This window comes from Cyclospora cayetanensis, unplaced genomic scaffold (genome assembly GCF_002999335.1).
Source record: "Cyclospora cayetanensis isolate NF1_C8 unplaced genomic scaffold, CcayRef3 CcayRef3_contig_340, whole genome shotgun sequence".
NCBI lineage: Eukaryota > Apicomplexa > Conoidasida > Eucoccidiorida > Eimeriidae > Cyclospora > Cyclospora cayetanensis.
The window spans coordinates 128-15,533 of NW_020312304.1; the positions used below are offsets into that span (position 1 = coordinate 128).

The 15,406-nt window shown below is 55.7% G+C and overlaps 4 protein-coding genes across 4 annotated transcripts; 3 read left to right on the forward strand and 1 right to left on the reverse strand.

Moving 5' to 3' along the window:
• The first annotated feature begins 204 nt into the window (after positions 1 to 204).
• LOC34618551 lies at positions 205 to 2,896 on the forward strand. Its single transcript, XM_026334022.1, has 6 exons — positions 205 to 330; positions 382 to 480; positions 663 to 746; positions 885 to 1,221; positions 2,103 to 2,231; positions 2,520 to 2,896. The coding sequence occupies exons 1-6, from the start codon at positions 205 to 207 to the stop codon at positions 2,894 to 2,896; spliced, it is 1,152 nt and encodes a 383-aa protein (XP_026189807.1).
• Positions 2,897 to 4,828: 1,932 nt separating this feature from the next.
• LOC34618550 (40S ribosomal protein S28-A) lies at positions 4,829 to 5,035 on the reverse strand. The gene has a single exon (XM_026334021.1). The coding sequence runs from the start codon at positions 5,033 to 5,035 to the stop codon at positions 4,829 to 4,831; it is 207 nt and encodes a 68-aa protein (XP_026189806.1).
• An 834-nt stretch (positions 5,036 to 5,869) lies between these two features.
• On the forward strand, positions 5,870 to 11,452 carry LOC34618549 (U3 small nucleolar ribonucleoprotein protein IMP3). The gene is made up of 7 exons (XM_022731874.2): positions 5,870 to 6,003; positions 6,137 to 6,244; positions 6,885 to 7,039; positions 7,182 to 7,273; positions 10,328 to 10,429; positions 10,551 to 10,760; positions 11,288 to 11,452. Exons 1-7 carry the CDS (start codon positions 5,870 to 5,872, stop codon positions 11,450 to 11,452), a joined length of 966 nt encoding a protein of 321 aa, XP_022588499.2.
• Positions 11,453 to 11,934: 482 nt separating this feature from the next.
• On the forward strand, positions 11,935 to 12,788 carry LOC113146504 (60S ribosomal protein L30-2-like). Its single transcript, XM_026334020.1, has 3 exons — positions 11,935 to 12,058; positions 12,305 to 12,406; positions 12,688 to 12,788. Exons 1-3 carry the CDS (start codon positions 11,935 to 11,937, stop codon positions 12,786 to 12,788), a joined length of 327 nt encoding a protein of 108 aa, XP_026189805.1.
• Positions 12,789 to 15,406: the final 2,618 nt, after the last annotated feature.

The following is a 15,406-nucleotide window of genomic DNA, read 5'->3' on the forward strand; positions in this document are numbered from 1 at the left end:
CTCTCTCTCTCTCTCTCTCTCTCTCTCTCTCTCTCTCTCTCTCTCTCTCTCTCTCTCTCTCTCTCTCTCTCTCTCTCTCTCACTCCCTCTCCCTTTCTCACTCACTCGTGCTTTCGTGGCGGCCATACCCGTAGAAGCCCGTCGTGTGTGGATATGTCTCCGAGTCTGCGCTTCGGGAGGGGGGAGGGGAAGGGCATGAGCGACATGAGAGTCTCTCTCTCTCTGTCTTTATCGCTCGAATGTCTGTCTGTGTTCGCCTATGCATGCAATGCAGCTGGTTGCGAAGCACCGAACAACGGTCTTATTCCGTGGAAACAAGCACACAGAGAGGCGGCAGGCACATTTCTGCTCTCCAAAGGAGGCAGCAATGAGCCGTCTTAGCGGCAAATACCAAGCGGCAGCGTTGCCGCTGCTGTTTCTGCTGGTGCTACCGGGAAGCTCGCTGGCCAAGACACTGGGGAGGAGCTTTTGGGTTCGGAAGCCTCTTGCTGCTGCGTTTACTGCTGCTGCGTTTACTGCTGCTGCGTTTACTGCTGCTGCGTTTGCCGCTGCTTTTGTGCAATGGATGATCGGTGGGGTCGGCATTCGGGTGCTCGAGAAGATGCGTGGAAACCTTTGTTCGAATTCTTTTTTCTGACATATTGAGTGGACGGGGGGTGCAGCTTGCGTTGCTGCTGCAGCTATCATCGAGTCCTATCAGTCTCGGCGGCAATCGCGGCATGCAGTCTGTTTCCTTAGGGGCAGCGGTGGGTGTTAAAAGACGTCTCTGCACCATCTGTCAGTTACGCTGCAACATCAGTGCTGCCACGGCAGGGATGCTGTGCACATCTCTGCAGCTGCATACCTGTGGCTGCTGCCTGTGTCGGACTGCTCATTGTCTGCAGCTGCCTTTCCAGCTTCCTATGGGTGTCTCTGCCTTCGCTCGCGTCAATGCCGAATTGCCGCTAGAACCCCTTCAGGAGTTGTATCAGCAGCAGCTGCAGCCTGAGGACAAGAGGGACGCTGAGAGAGCGCCGCTGCAGTGGCAGACATTCGCATGCAGCAAGGAGAACTTGCTGCAACTGCAGCGGCAGGTGCAGCAACAGCTGCTCAGGCTGCAGCAGAGTGGGCTGCGTGGGGAGGTCCTCCTAGGAGTGCAAACACCACACGCGCTTGGCTGCGGTGGAGTGCTGCGTTGTCTCGCGAGCTTGGACAAGGAAAAGCCAAGGCTCACTTTCTCAGGTTGGCACTGCCTGTTGATACCGCTGCTTGCCGCTGCACTCCGTCAGTCTTCTGTACTGCTGCTGCCGCAACTCCTCGGGTGTCTGTGGGTGCAGGTGTAAGTGTAGGTGTAGGTGTGTGTAGGTGTAGGTGTAGGTGTGTAAGTGTAGGTGTGTGTAGGTGTAGGTGTGTGTGTAGGTGTAGGTGTGTAGGTGTGTGTAGGTGTGTGTGTGTGTAGGTGTAGGTGTGTGTGTAGGTGTAGGTGTAGGTGTGTATGTGTGTGTAGGTGTAGGTGTAGGTGTAGGTGTAGGTAGGTGTGTAGGTGTATGTGTGTATGTGTGTGTAGGTGTAGGTGTGTGTTGGTGTAGGTGTAGGTGTATGTGTGTGTAGGTGTGTAGGTGTAGGTGTATGTGTGTGTAGGTGTAGGTGTAGGTGTATGTGTGTGCAGGTGTGTAGGTGTAAGTGTGTATGTGTGTGTAGGTGTGTGTGTGTAGGTGTGTGTAGGTGTGTAGGTGTGTGTGTAGGTGTAGGTGTGTATGTGTGTGTAGGTGTAGGTGTGTGCAGGTGTGTAAGTGTATGTGTATGTATGTGTAAGTGTATGTGTAGGTGTGTGTAGGTGTGTAGGTGTAGGTGTATGTGTGTGTAGGTGTAGGTGTAGGTGTACGTGTGTGTAGGTGTAGGTGTAGGTGTGTAAGTGTAGGTGTGTAAGTGTATGTGTAGGTGTGTATAGGTGTGTAGGTGTAGGTGTGTGTAGGTGTATGTGTGTGTAGGTGTAGGTGTGCTTTGGATATAGAGTGTTGCCTTAGCTGCTGCTCCCGTTTGCATACGTTGTATCGGTTGATTGCAGGTGGAGCAGATGCGCATTTTTATGTGTGCTTCGGTGGGTGGGTGTTTTTCTGCAGCGTCTCAGGGAGGCAACGAGGTGGCCCTTACCCTGAGTAAACTCCGGTTGCTAGGGTTTGCTCTCCAGAGCTCCTTGGATATCAATAAGTCTAAAGTCGCTGTCGAGACGGCCTACAACTTTGAACAGGGTCTGCCGTTTTCTGTGTGCTGTTGCTCCCCTGCTCAGCTGATGCTCTCGTACTTGCTGCTGCTTGTAGAGCCTCTGTTGGCATTTCGCTGCCTGCCTCTTCGCTCTCGATACAGCTGCGGCTCGCTCCTTCGGGGGAGGAGGCGTGGTTGGTTGGTTTTTTCTGCTGCTCCTGCTTAGGGGTGGAGGAGTGCGTCTCTCCCGAATGCTGATGCTGCTGCTGCTGCGCCGTGGCGGTGCCGTGTTTCCATGCCCGTGGTGGTTGTGCTGCTGTGTGGCGTTGCCGCAGGAGAGACATCCATGCGGGTTGCTGCGGCAGGCCTTACAGGGGCAGCCACGAGAGGCCTCCTTCCCACTTTGCTTGGAGTGGAGGTTCGCGCGAGAGGCCCCTTGGGAAGCCCCCTAAGGGGCAAGGCAGCACAAGAGGGGCTGGCGACAGCTGCAGAAGGAGCGAGTAGCTTCGCCGAAAAACCCCTCGCAGAAGCGGCACATGCAGAGGCAGGAAAAGCAGAGAAGGATAAAGGCCTTAAGGGCCAGCGTTCCGAAGGGAATAACCGGATGGCAGGGCTAAGTGAGGCGCCAGACGTCTCCATGGGCTTGACATTTGCCTTCGGAGAGAAGGGTGACCTTCTTGTTGAACCGAAGTTCCACCTAGGGGAAAGGTGATTGCTCACGCCAGACTCCACTTCACAGACACTACCCCCCACCCTCCACTCCTACGCACTCACCGTGCACCCCTCATTGTGCACCCCCTTTCTGTCCTCCTTCTATTTCTATGGCGCCTCTGCATGCTGTCTGCATTTCATGCCGTGCTTTCAACTTTGGATGAATGGCTGTCCCCCTCGCTCTGCATAGCGTATAGTTCAGCCCATGCAAAAAGGGCAGGACCTCGCCGCTACTGCCATGCTGACAAGTTGCCTTGGCTAGCAGATAAACAGGCAGTAGAAAGGCAGGCTTGCGCACACGAAGAAACATACACACATATATATGTATACGTATTTCAGATACTGTGGCCCTGGTGGCAGTCTGCCAGGCAAAATACATCCCCTTTGCCCCTTCCTGCAGCTCCAATTTCTCCCCCCGGGAAAGCCAATGTCTAGGACTCCTCAGTCGTTTGTCCAGCCGTGTGTGCTGTTTACATACGGTGACTGCGAGTGCAAATAGTGCATCAATTTCTCAGGGACGCCTGCATGCTGTGGAGGCACAAAACAGGCACGGTGAGGGAGGGAAGAAGTGACAGCCTGACAGAAAGGCAGGCCCTCAGCGTTGTGTGTCTCTGCACAGGCGAGTCGCCCTGGACTGCTCCAAACGCTTCTCCAGCGGGAGCTTTTTCGCCTTCCACTTTGCTCCTTCCAACTGCCTACGCCTCCGCTGGGCAGACCCGGCTGCGGACGGAGGCTTTTGGGTGATTGCTGCGGAATACCCCTTGCAGGGGTTCGCGTCCAACGGCAGCAGCAGCTCCAGTCACATAGGGCCCTCCTTCTCCCTGCGAAGGGAGGGCCTCTTCTAGCTGCTTAGAGCAACACGATCCGCGCACCGTACTGCCCGTGTTATGAGGCCAGCAGCACTTTACCACCATTAGCGGTTGCTGGGCGGTAAAGCAACAACTTCATGGCCCCTGCGACGGCCGCCAAGAAGTATCTCTTGCGGGGCCTACCCGCGCTGCTTAGTGAGCAACCTTCTTTTCCTTTTTCGTTCTCTGTCTCTGGTCGGCTTCAGTTGGAGCTATACGGATGGAGGCTGAGGCTACAGGCCATCCCCCGGTTCCCTTTGTACTAGCTTGCGTCTTCCCAAAGATAACTGTTGCGTTGCAGCAATCAACGCACACCCCTACAGCTACACTCTTTAAACCCTTTTAAAAGATGCACACGAGTCAGGACGGCTGCCAAAGCGCCTAACCGCACAGCCCCAAACCGTGGCACCAGACAATACGCCGTATCACCCCGAAACTGAAAATCTACGGCCGCCGATTCTGCACGCTTCGAGTGCTGTACAAATCCCAGGACGTGAGGCGCCCTGCCTCGGCTCCCTGCCCCGCCTACTGAAGTAATAGCTATAAACTCCCCGAAAATGAATGCTCCTACTATTTGTAGCTAATTCGAAGCACCCCTACTTCCCCGAAAGGTGGCGAGGAGACGTTCCACAGAAATGCTCGGGTCTTGCAGCGCCAAAAAGCGCACCGTACATACAGCCTTATCCGCCGCCGCTATTAGCTGTGTCCACAGCTGTTGTAGACACAGCAGCAGCACGCGGTGCTCTAGTGGCTTCTATGCTGAAACACCCACGGCAGCCGACCCCCCCCCCCGGCTGCCCCCGCGCTCCGTCGCCCATCCTGCAACCCCCAACGGAAAGTCCGCTAGAAACCGCAACCCTGGCATATGTATAGTTGCTACTGCATATGCGGATGCCCACAGACAGCAGCCCCGGTTGGCGCCGCCTCTGCATGCACCGAACACACATCTGCCGTCGCACGAATCTCTCGTGTCGTCCCCCTCGCCGCGTGCCCCCGAGGAGGTCGTTGTACCGCCGTCGCTAAGATCTTGATTCCCAAAAGCAAAATTCCTCCGCACGCTGCTGCGACTGCTGCGGTTCGCAGCCTCAGCGTAGACGACGAGCCTCACGCTCCGTCTCGAGCAGGGCCAGAATATCGCCTTCCCTGACAGGACCCTTGACATTCCTGATCAGAGAACGACCCTGAAGATCGGAGTCTTCCGTCATAAAAGTAACACGCACTTGCTGCACGCCGCCACGGCTGCCCGTGCGACCGAGAACCTTCTCCACCTTGGCCAGCTTGGGCTGCTCCATCTTCTTCGAAGTTCAAAGTTTATTGGGGTCTACGCCAAGCCTTACAGACACCGAAGAGAGCATAAAGTAAGCCCTAGCCACAAAGTTCTTGCGTCGCCTTGGCCGCCGCTACAGCTTCTTTGCCCTTGCAGCCGCCGGTGCACCGCCCCACTGCTGCCGGCTGCGGCCAGCCACAGCCCCCAGACAGCAGGGTGCTCTGTGCATGCATGCACGGAGCACCCTGCTGATCAAACGAACTATTAAACAAAAGCCTTTCACAAATGACGGAAAAAAGTGCTTTCTGAAAAGAAATACCTACTGTGTCCTTGGCGATGCGCCTGATCTTGTTCGCCGCTAGAAGCACGTCAGGCAGCAGGCGCTGCTGCAGTAGCTGGCAGCCGGAAGAGGTGCTTTGTAGTAGGACTACGCGCTGCAGTGCATGCATTGCTCTTGCGGAAAGCAATAGAGCGAATGAATAAATGTGTTATATTTGGTGAGCGCTCTCGGTTTCATGCCCAATTGTTCATGCAATAGAAGTCAATCTCCCTCCCGCACGTCCGTTGCTTCGTACGCGCTGAAGCCATGAACCGCATTAGTCGCAGCAGCCTGCAAAGGTGAGGGGGCCCCGCGAGGAAGAACTGTGGATTTTCTTGGGCATTTTCGTGCCTCCCTACACCCTGGGGCTTTGCAGCAGCAACAAGAGGCGGCGCGCGGGTATCGTGAGCGTGGATGCCTTTTCGCGTCGGACCCGTTAGGATTCTTCCTGGTCAAATTGGGGAAGTGCAGTGACATTCGAGGCACGCCTGAGCAGAACAGCCAAAGCAGTAAAGCCGACTTTTTAGCGGGGGGCGGAGAATGCGGCAGCTCAAGCATCACGAGCAGCGGTTGCTGCGGAAGGTGAACTTTTACGAGTGGAAACGCGATAGCACACCTCGGGAGAACGTTTTTATTAGACGATACATGATCCAAGACAGAGAGGACTACCACAGGTACATGCGCAGTGCTCAACGGGGGAGTTTTCAGCGCTTGCCCTCTGAAGCTGATACTATTCGTTCCAGGAGGCCCTTATCTCATCTGCTTGCGCTGGACGCGGCGCTGTCTGTCGACTTGCGTGCACCTCAGATACAACAAGCTGTGCGGCCTTATTACCAAGCTGGTTTCTGGTCTACGAAGCCTGGCTCCCGATGACTCCTTTAGGGTCAAAATGACAGAACTGCTACTGGATAAGCTGTACGTCGTACCCTGGCAGTTGCGCTCGCAGTTTTGTGTGCTGCTCCCGCTGGCGTTGCGGATGCTAGGGTTTCTGGTTTGTACACCGAGCAGTTTAGGCTAGCTTCCACATGTGATACACACACATACATACACTTACATACATGTGATACACACACATACATGTACCTACATACATGTGATACACACCCATACATACACCTACATACATACCTACACACCCATACATACACCTACATGCATACCTACACACCCATACATACACTTACATACATGTGATACACACCCATACATACACCTACATACATACCAACACACCCGTACATACACTTACATACATGTGATACACACACATACATGTACCTACATACATGTGATACACACCCATACATACACCTACATACATGCCTACACACCCGTACATACACCTACATACATACCTACACACCCGTATATACACCTACATACATACCTACACACCCATACATACACCTACATACATCCACACGCACCGTACTTCCAGGCAGTCTTCTTCCGGTAAGTGTGTGTATGCCTTCCGGGGTTCTATCCCCTGCTGCCCCCAAAGTCCTTGTTGCGAATGCCTTGTGTTCGACGGTGTGAGAATTTGAACTGAATTCAGGTACAGAATGGGCGTTATTAGCCGGCGTGAGGGCCTCTCCGCTGCAGAGGGGCTTCCGGCCTCTGCCTTCTGCAGGCGGCGATTGGCAGTGGTTCTTTTGAAGAACCGGATGGCATCTCATCTTAAGCAGGCAGTGGAATACATCGAGCAAGGCCGTACGTTGAGTTTTCCCAAATTCCCATTCAGGAGAGCTACTCCTGCAGACTGCACTTCTCGGCTCCAAAAGTGGAGGTGCCTCATTGCGATACTGACACAGCCATGTCCAAATCTATGCGCGCGTGAGTGCCTTCTATTCAGATGTGCGACTGGGAAATGAGGTAGTAACCTGCCCCGCGCTGCACGTTACGAGGGACGGCGAGGACCTCATTAGCTGGGCGCAGGGTTCTGCCATTCAGAGGCACGTGAAGGAGTTCAATCAGGAAGCCGACGATTTTGAGCTTTTGCAGGCCGCATAAAAGGCGGGGGCTGCTGCAAGCGGTGCAAGGAGGGTGGTGTGTCAGTGTGCTGCTGCGGAAACGCAGCCTGCATGACACACTCTCTACCCTGTTTGATATTACGGAAAGCTGTGAAAGCAGCTGCTGAGAAGCGCGTGTCTGTAGGGTGCACAAAGGGGTTCTCGAAGGAGAGCCCCTTTGTGCAGGGGTGTCTGTACAGGACTCCAGGCCGGCTCGCTGCAGCAAGTGCTGCTGCATCCGCTGAAGAATCGTTTGGGCACCCGTATTGTGAATCAGAGGGAGAGAAGACAGGGGGGAGGGGGGAGATGGGGGGCGTTGAGGAGGGGAGCAGGGTTCTAGGCCTATCTCGGTGTGTAAATAGACAGAGAAAGAGGGGCGCAGAGAGCGTGTTTCCAGCTGAACTGGTATCGCTGCCAAGACAGCTCCCCACAGGGGTGTTTAGTAGAAGGGTACTCTGGAAAGGAAACTGCAGCAACTAGAGAGCGTCTCGCACGTGCCTTGAGGAGAACTATTAGATTGAGTGCCTTCAAGCGTCCCGGGAAGGCGGCCATTTTATTTGCATCTGGCTTAGCACGATGCGCGCGCGTGAAGAGGCGGGCGCCTTTCGCACACTGGCACTGCAAAAAGCAACAGAGGCTCTGCCTGCGACAAGGACGCGATAACGTGTCATGTTGCACTACTAGAACGTGTCAGTGCCCTCCTCCTGTTGGTCCTGCTGCGGCGCGTTGCTGCTGCCGCATCCGGGCAGCTCAAAGTGAACTGCGAATGGGTCTACATCAGCAAACCGGCGGTTGCTGCTGCCAGGGGTGCCGCTGTGACGGCGATCCGCGGGAAAGGGTATTTGCGCACAGCTATCGCACAGCAGCGTCGGGCTAAGCGTGCTGCAAAACAAGCTGCTGGCGACGGCTCTGCGAGCCGAGGCCAAGCGGCAGACATGGCACGTTTGTGTCTTAAGGGGGGGCAGGAAGGTTCTTCTGGGGTAGGCGCTTGGCGTCGTGTGGGGAGGAGGATCTCGCCGCGTGTCTCTCTCGCGAACACCCGTGAAGAGCACGCGGTGCGTACAGGTGCCGCGGTGTACCCAACAGCAGTTGGTGCTCTCTCCCAGAGGCAGCAAGCCCTTCTGTAGCAGCTGCTCGAACACTGCGTCTTGCTGCGGCACAATAAGACCCTCCCGGCCGCTGCTGTCGCGCCGTAGCCTGCCCTGCCCTCTAAGGTGCTCTCGAATCAGCAGCGCGTACTGCGACATGCTGCTCGACTCCTCCATTCCCGGATACAAAACACCCGACACGAGGAAGCAGCTACCTTCTCCAACGCCCTCGGTATGGGGGGGGGCCCCTAGGGGGGCCCCTCCTGGACCCCACTCGCTGCTGCAGCAACCCCGTAGAGCCCTCCTGAGGTCTGCAAGCGTCTGACACCCCAAAAGCTCGAAGCTGCCCACGACGGCGCCCCCCCTCTCAGCGTGAAAAACCGACACAGAAAAAATCAAGCCGCTGCCACTGCTGCTCCCGCGGCAGCTCGCAACAACGGCACTGCAGGCAGCACTGGCGGTAAAGCAAGCGGGTGTCGGCGCAGGAGCCGAGGGTGGAGGCGGCTGATGATTCAAATTATGCATCGCTGCCTGCCGGTCCATTCTGGAATTCTTCATGGCATACAGGGCACGGAGACAGCGGGAAGGCGCACTGCGGGAGAGAAACAAGGAGAGCTGTTGCTCCCCAAGGACGGAGGCTTCCGGCGGGGGAAGCCACGACGCCCTGCATGCATGCCGATTGAACCGCCGAGGAAGCCTGTAGCGTTGTTGCTGCTGCATCGCCAGCACAACGTCGCCTTCCAGAAGACCTTCCCACTCCCGCAGTTCCTTTGCCCCAACCCATGCCACCAGCTCCGCAACTTCAGGCAATCGGCTGCTGCTCAACAAGTAGAAGCGCAAAAAGGAAGCGAGAGACGCGAAGTCAGCAGCACAATCGCCGCCCCTGCTGCTTGCGACGCAGCTCTTGGGTTGATGAGCGCCGATATCTGCTGCCAAAGCGGTGCAGCTGTCCGTACAGAGGGCCCCTTGATGCTCATCTTGAGAGTCTTGTTGCTGCTGCTTTTGCAGGGCGCGATGAACGCCGAGCACTTTCGCTGCGTGGCGTTGCATGTGCTTAGACGCAAGATGCAAAACGTCGGGTGGGGGTGGCGGCTCTAACATTTGAAACTCATGATGCAGATTTTGCAGTTCCCCTGCGAAGTCAGCACCAGAAGGCGCTGCTGCGCCCTCTGCCGCTGCGGATAGCAGCACCGAGCGAGGGCGGAAGTTTAGCCAAGATCGCAACAACCATGGAGGGAGTCGCCACTCGGCATCCAGAGGCTGTGCTGCGGCTATTCCCTGCACGCAGGATACAGCGCGGGCAACACACAGCATGTGTGTGTCACAGCAAAAGGTCACCTCCCCTCCTGCCCCCCCCGCTGCCCTCTGAAAAAAGGAGAACGCCTGCAACACGTGCCCAACAGACAGATTGCTGGTCTCCCCTAGCAATCCCCACCCTGCACGCGCCTAGAATAGAATGCATACACCTCAGCAGCAGCGGCAAGAGCAAAAAGCCAACCTCCGGCGTTGCATGCTGCTGCAGCAACTGCAGCAGCACCCTCGAGTCGGGGTCAAACAGTTCCAATCGCTCTGGAATTTCCACTTCGCTGTCTGATTCATCCTGTAGCACCCAGTCCAGCTGCTCTGCGCACGTCGACACCCCCGACTGCTGCTCCTGCTCCTGCTGTTTTTGGTGCTGCTGTTGCTCCATAGTGCTTCGCTGCTGCTTCTGCTTCTGCTGCACAGTATTTTGCTGCTGCTGCTGCTTCTTGTGCTGTCTAAGCAGCCATCGACGTTGCATGCGCACCAATCGGGAGGGCGACAGAGGCGGCAGCGGCAGTGGAAGCCCTTCTGGTTCCAACATGCCTACCGGCAGAAGATAAGGATCCGAAAGAATCGCTTCTCTCCTTATTCCCTCAAACAGCAACTCGTCTGCAGCTGCTGTCGGATCCTCGTCAGCATCTCCTCCTGCTGCTGCTGTCGCTCCTGCTGTTGCCGCTCCTGCTGCTGTCGGATCCTCGTCAGCATCTCCTCCTGCTGCTGCTGTCGGCAACCCCAAGGACGAGCTCTGTGCATGTTCTGCGGCACTTGCTGTTGCTGCTGCTTTTCGACGCGCCAGCTCGGCTAGTTGGACACCTCGAGTAGCAAAAACGCTGTCTACTTCCTTCCACACCTGCAGCGGGAGGGAAAGCACTTTCTGATGCCGCTGCCGGTGCAGCCCTTCCAAACGCTCCTGGATCTGCTGCAACGTGTGCAGCTGTCGCCCACGCTGCACACACCGCAACGAGGCGTATCCACACGAACCTTCAGCAACGCGCTGCTCCTGCTGCAATTCCGACTCCTGACTCACAAGGCGCTGCTGCTGCTCCCCCGCCTGAACTGCAGCAGCACTGGAAGCAGCGAGCTGAGGCTGCTGCAGCTGATGCAAAGTACCAAGTGCTTGCTGCAGCTGAGTCTCTTGTTGTAGGAGCTGCTCCTGATCCGCCGTCTCTTGCTGTCGAAAATGTGCAAAAGAACGCTCCGATCGCCCCCCGCCTCGCTGCGCAGGCCTCAATTGCTGACCTAGCGGCTCTCGACAAACGTGCTGCTGCTCTTGCTGCTGCTGCTCGTTCTGCTGCTGCTCGTTCTGCTGCTGCTCGTTCTGCTGCTGCTCTTGCTGCACGTGCCCGAGCTGGCTTACCCCACTTGCTGGCAGCTGCATGATGCACTGTTGCCGCTGCTCCGGAGTTCCCATCGTACCGAACCATCAAAAACATCGAAAGCAGCCCGCGGCTTGACAGAGATTCTGTTCCTGCTAGCGGCATGAGAAGCGGTCTTAGCGGCGAGGCAAGTGCAGCTGCATCCGTCTAGCTCACATTCTCGCGTTGTCTACCTTTTTTCAGATCTCCCTCCCTCCCGTTTCCCCCTCTTCTGCCGCCATCCCTCCTGGAGAACTAGCGGGCAGCAGCAGTACCAACAGGAGCACCGCAAAGCGTGCAGCCCTCCAAGCCATCAAAGAAGCTGCAGCGACTACCTGCAACACAGCTTGCTTCGTTTCCCAAACGTGAGGAGCATCGGCGCGCGGATGCCACTCCATGCGCAAAGTCGCCAAAGCGCGCATGCAACAGCAACAGCAACAGCAGTAGCAGTAGCAGCAGCGGCCGCTCGCGTGTGGGGCTGCCGAGCAGCGGCCGCGGGGTTGCTGTGCTCCTGGCAGCAGCACCAGCAGCAGCCACGGCGTTTGTTGAAGCAAAGTTTATTTGCCTCTGGCGCTTTTTGGGATTGAGCAATTAGGACGCGTAAGTGTTTGATCGCGCACCAGCAGCAGCGGCTGTGGCGGCAGCGGCGGCGGCAGGCGTGGTCTTCTTCTCCCCGCGTGGGGTCTCTGTTCTTGTCGAGTCTTGTTCAGGGTGCTTGCTGCTGGGGTAGGCACGTTGTTGGCGCCCTTCATTTCGCGAAATAATCGCATTTTATCCGCAAATAAGCTGCTTGGTGACGCGCCGTGCACGCAGGATACACCCCCAGCGCCTGCTCACTCCCCGTGAAGAAGATGGCGAAGAAGCAGAAGAAGCAGGGTGCTGATGGCATCAACACCCGCCTTCAGCTTGTGATGAAGAGCGGAAAGGTTTGCCTTGGGGCAAAGACTGCGGTGAACTCTCTACGAACCGGCAAAGGTAAGGATTTGACGCTGCCGTCGGGAGGGGCCCCTCTTCACACCCGGCCTCCCCTCACAACGTTCCTGCCGTCCGATTGTGGCATATGAATTTTACGCTAGAGTAGAACTCCAGAAGAGCGTGCGGGGCAGCCTGCTTCACACGTGTTGCCTGCCTTCGTTAGCATTGAGGGGTTTCGTCGCTTGCCGTGGGCGTAGACGCCTCGTGCACCTCTTTCCCTCCGGAGGCATGTGTATATCAACGCAGCAAAGCTAATCATCATCAGCAACAACTGCCCACCTCTCCGCAAATCGGAGATCGAGTACTATGCGATGCTCGCCAAGTGCGGTGTCCATCACTACCCTGGAGGTGAGTCCTGCGCACGTCGTGATTTCCCTATACAGGCTTTTTCCGCTGAAAATCTTTGCAGCACCTCTTGTTCCCTCCCGGCTCCTCTTCCCGTCCCCTGCGTTCAGTTTGCAACGCCTTTCCTAGCCCGGCATGCAGACAACGGCCAGTCTGCCTCTCTGCCTGCCTGCTGTTTAGTTCACACAACCCTACCCGGCTAGGGCTTTCCCCGCCGCAGTCGTGGCGCTTGCGGGAGGCCTCATCAGTTGCGCCTTGCGATGTGCACTTGGTGGCTGCTACAGACAACAACGAGCTCGGGACAGCATGTGGGAAGCTGTTTCGTGTAAGCTGCCTGGCTGTAACAGATCCCGGCGATAGCGACATCATTCGCTCTGTAGAGTGAAGTGCACTTCACCTCTACGTGCAGTAGTTTGTAGGGCTGCAGCAGCGGCGGCTGCAGCGAATTGCATCATTTCCTCGGGGTGTCGCTGAAAAAGGAACGCACCGAACTTTTTCTCAGTCGGCTTGGGTTGACGTGCACATGGAGCTCGTAGGAAGAGGCACTCGCGTAGAGAGACAGGAAGGGGTTGCCGCAGAGGGAGAGGCGCGAGAGCCAAATGTAGTGAGGGGGCTGATATCGAGGGCACAACCGCACGAAGAAGGTTCACGCACGCGGGCAAGCCCCAGGGGGTGGGGGTAGTGAGGGGAAGGGGGGGAGTGGTGGGGTGTTTCTCCTGGCGCGAGAGAGATGACGACACAACGGCGCTGCGGGAGCTGGCAGGAGGGAGGCGGTGTATACACGCACAGACACCGCTACGCAAGTGGTACACGATGAGACAAGGAGTGCTGCACGTGTAGGCGCACACCCCTACGGGGATCTTAAAGCGCATATGTGTCGAGAGAATCAGCTAGAAGGCATATACCCGCTAGTAAGGAGTGTGTCGTGCAGAATGGCACAAGGCCGGCAACTGGCAGGGGGACTAGCTGGCAGAAGGAGTCTCCTAGGGGCCAGCCAGCTGCACACTGCCCACGAACATTCACTTCTACACACGCGCTCTTTCGTATCACGCGGAAAGCAACTCCCAACGGAGGTGAATGCATTAATTTTGGAGCGGTGCGCAGGTGTTCGATCGCTATGTGCTAGGGACACTTGGTGCTCAAAATGGCAAAGAATTAATCGTATTGGTGAGCGTGCTGAGGTGCGACGGCGGATGGATCGTTTCCGCTAGCAGCTATGCGCGTGAGCATTCCCCATATTACAGCCTTCACATGCAACAGGAGCGGCGCGCATTGCGAAGCGCCCGGGGGGCAATGGATAAGTAGACGGACATCTTAGGCATAGGGTAGCAGCAGGGCTGCTTCAGTGCTCTACACGGCTGTCTTTGGTTCCCATACATACGAATGGCAAGAGCCTGCTGGTGCATGAAGCAACCTGGCTGCGAGGGGAGCCGGCGCAGCGAAATGGAAAAAGCACTGCTACAACTGCAAACATGCCAAGGTCACAGTGTGGCAGCCTTCGCATTTTTGCCCCCCTGGCCATGAATACACTACTTCAAAGTGTATCAACACATCAAGTAGAAACTGAGAAACACGTCGCAGAAACACGATGTTTCCGCCCTTTCTCTGCCTTCGTCTTGTGCTGGCACGGGCCTCGAACGGCAGGATTGCGTGGGGAGAAAGCAACCGCGGCACACCTCGCGATATCCTGCAATTCTGGCGACCCAATCAGTTTTACGTATTATCAGCGTCGTTGGCGGGCTCTGCGCTGCTGTCGCCATCCTTGGCCTTCTGGTGAAGCACTCCCCCCTTAATCTTCATGCGCTTCCGGTCTTCCGCCTGTTGAACGACGCAGTGCAGTAAGCGGCAACAGACGCATTTCAGCCCCCACAGTCGTGAAAAAACATCCACGGACGTAGATAACTGGTCATGCACGCACCACGGGAAGCACTTTAAATCTATCAATCTATTTATGGACATGGAAGCGCTGCAGCAAAATCGCCTTTATCCATCCCAGAGAATATGCGCACATGACTATACAGGTATTTATGCAGTACATGGGGTCTGTAAGCATATATGTGTAGCTCCTGTAAAGTTGCGTGTAGGCACACTAATATATACATGAACTATGCGCATATATGCACAAACTAGCAAGACGTTAATGAGGTCCAGAAGCAGGATATCGTGTCTCTCAACATGCAAGCTTTCAAAGCGGCTATTTGAAATGCTCCTTGGCGATGCCTCTATGCACATGCTCATATTGATGTGCATATGCATCAAGATGCTAGGTCTTCATGCGCATTCAGCGAACATGAGAGATACGACGGAAGGTCGCAAGGCCTTCGCAGGTGGCTATGAGAAGGAGTATACCTATACAGTACCGAGCATGATTCGGAGAGGCAGGCAGGCTGGGGTTGAGAGGTTAGCAAAGAGCCAGGCAGCTGTATGCAGGGCTATGCTCTAGGGTCAGAGACCCATATATCAAGGCAGCTGCCTCCAGAGGTGTGGAAAAGTCGTGTCACTTTTTGTCTGGACTCTGCTGAAATGCCTGCCCACCTTGTACATTCGGGTGTATGCGTCTGGGTTTGAGAAAATGGAGGTGCCGAACTCTTCATCCTTGTCCGTGTCCTTCTCTTCCACATTGAGCATCACCTTGTCAGCAGAGTCTAGCCACCTCTCGAAGACGCCGTCTTTCCAGATACCTGGGAACCAGCGCAAGGGCGGTGTTCACAGGACAGCATGCGTGCACGCATTCGTATTCATACACACGCATACACAGACACACACAGACAAACACAGACACACACATACACACACACACACACATACACACACACACACCCACACACCACACAACAACAAAACTACACGATGACCCGAAAACACTAAACATCAAAACAGACAACACAATGCCAAACGAGTGTGAACAAACTGACATCTTACGAGAAAAAAATAAAGTCAATACACATCAATGATCGATAATCTTTTTTTTTTTTTTTTGTTTTTCAACAAGATTTTTTTTTT

Coding starts and splice junctions, on each gene's coding strand:
- LOC113146504 (XM_026334020.1), top strand. CDS start 11,935: ATGGCGAAGAAGCAGAAGAAGCAGGGTGCTGATGGCATCAACACCCGC. Junction 12,059..12,304: donor CTCTCTACGAACCGGCAAAG/GTAAGGATTTGA, acceptor ATATCAACGCAG/CAAAGCTAATCATCATCAGC. Junction 12,407..12,687: donor TGTCCATCACTACCCTGGAG/GTGAGTCCTGCG, acceptor TGGCTGCTACAG/ACAACAACGAGCTCGGGACA.
- LOC34618549 (XM_022731874.2), top strand. CDS start 5,870: ATGCGGCAGCTCAAGCATCACGAGCAGCGGTTGCTGCGGAAGGTGAAC. Junction 6,245..6,884: donor GAACTGCTACTGGATAAGCT/GTACGTCGTACC, acceptor AACTGAATTCAG/GTACAGAATGGGCGTTATTA. Junction 7,274..10,327: donor GCTGGGCGCAGGGTTCTGCC/ATTCAGAGGCAC, acceptor ATTCCCTCAAAC/AGCAACTCGTCTGCAGCTGC.
- LOC34618551 (XM_026334022.1), top strand. CDS start 205: ATGAGAGTCTCTCTCTCTCTGTCTTTATCGCTCGAATGTCTGTCTGTG. Junction 331..381: donor GGAAACAAGCACACAGAGAG/GCGGCAGGCACA, acceptor GAGCCGTCTTAG/CGGCAAATACCAAGCGGCAG. Junction 1,222..2,102: donor GCCAAGGCTCACTTTCTCAG/GTTGGCACTGCC, acceptor GTTTTTCTGCAG/CGTCTCAGGGAGGCAACGAG.
- LOC34618550 (XM_026334021.1), bottom strand. CDS start 5,035: ATGGAGCAGCCCAAGCTGGCCAAGGTGGAGAAGGTTCTCGGTCGCACG.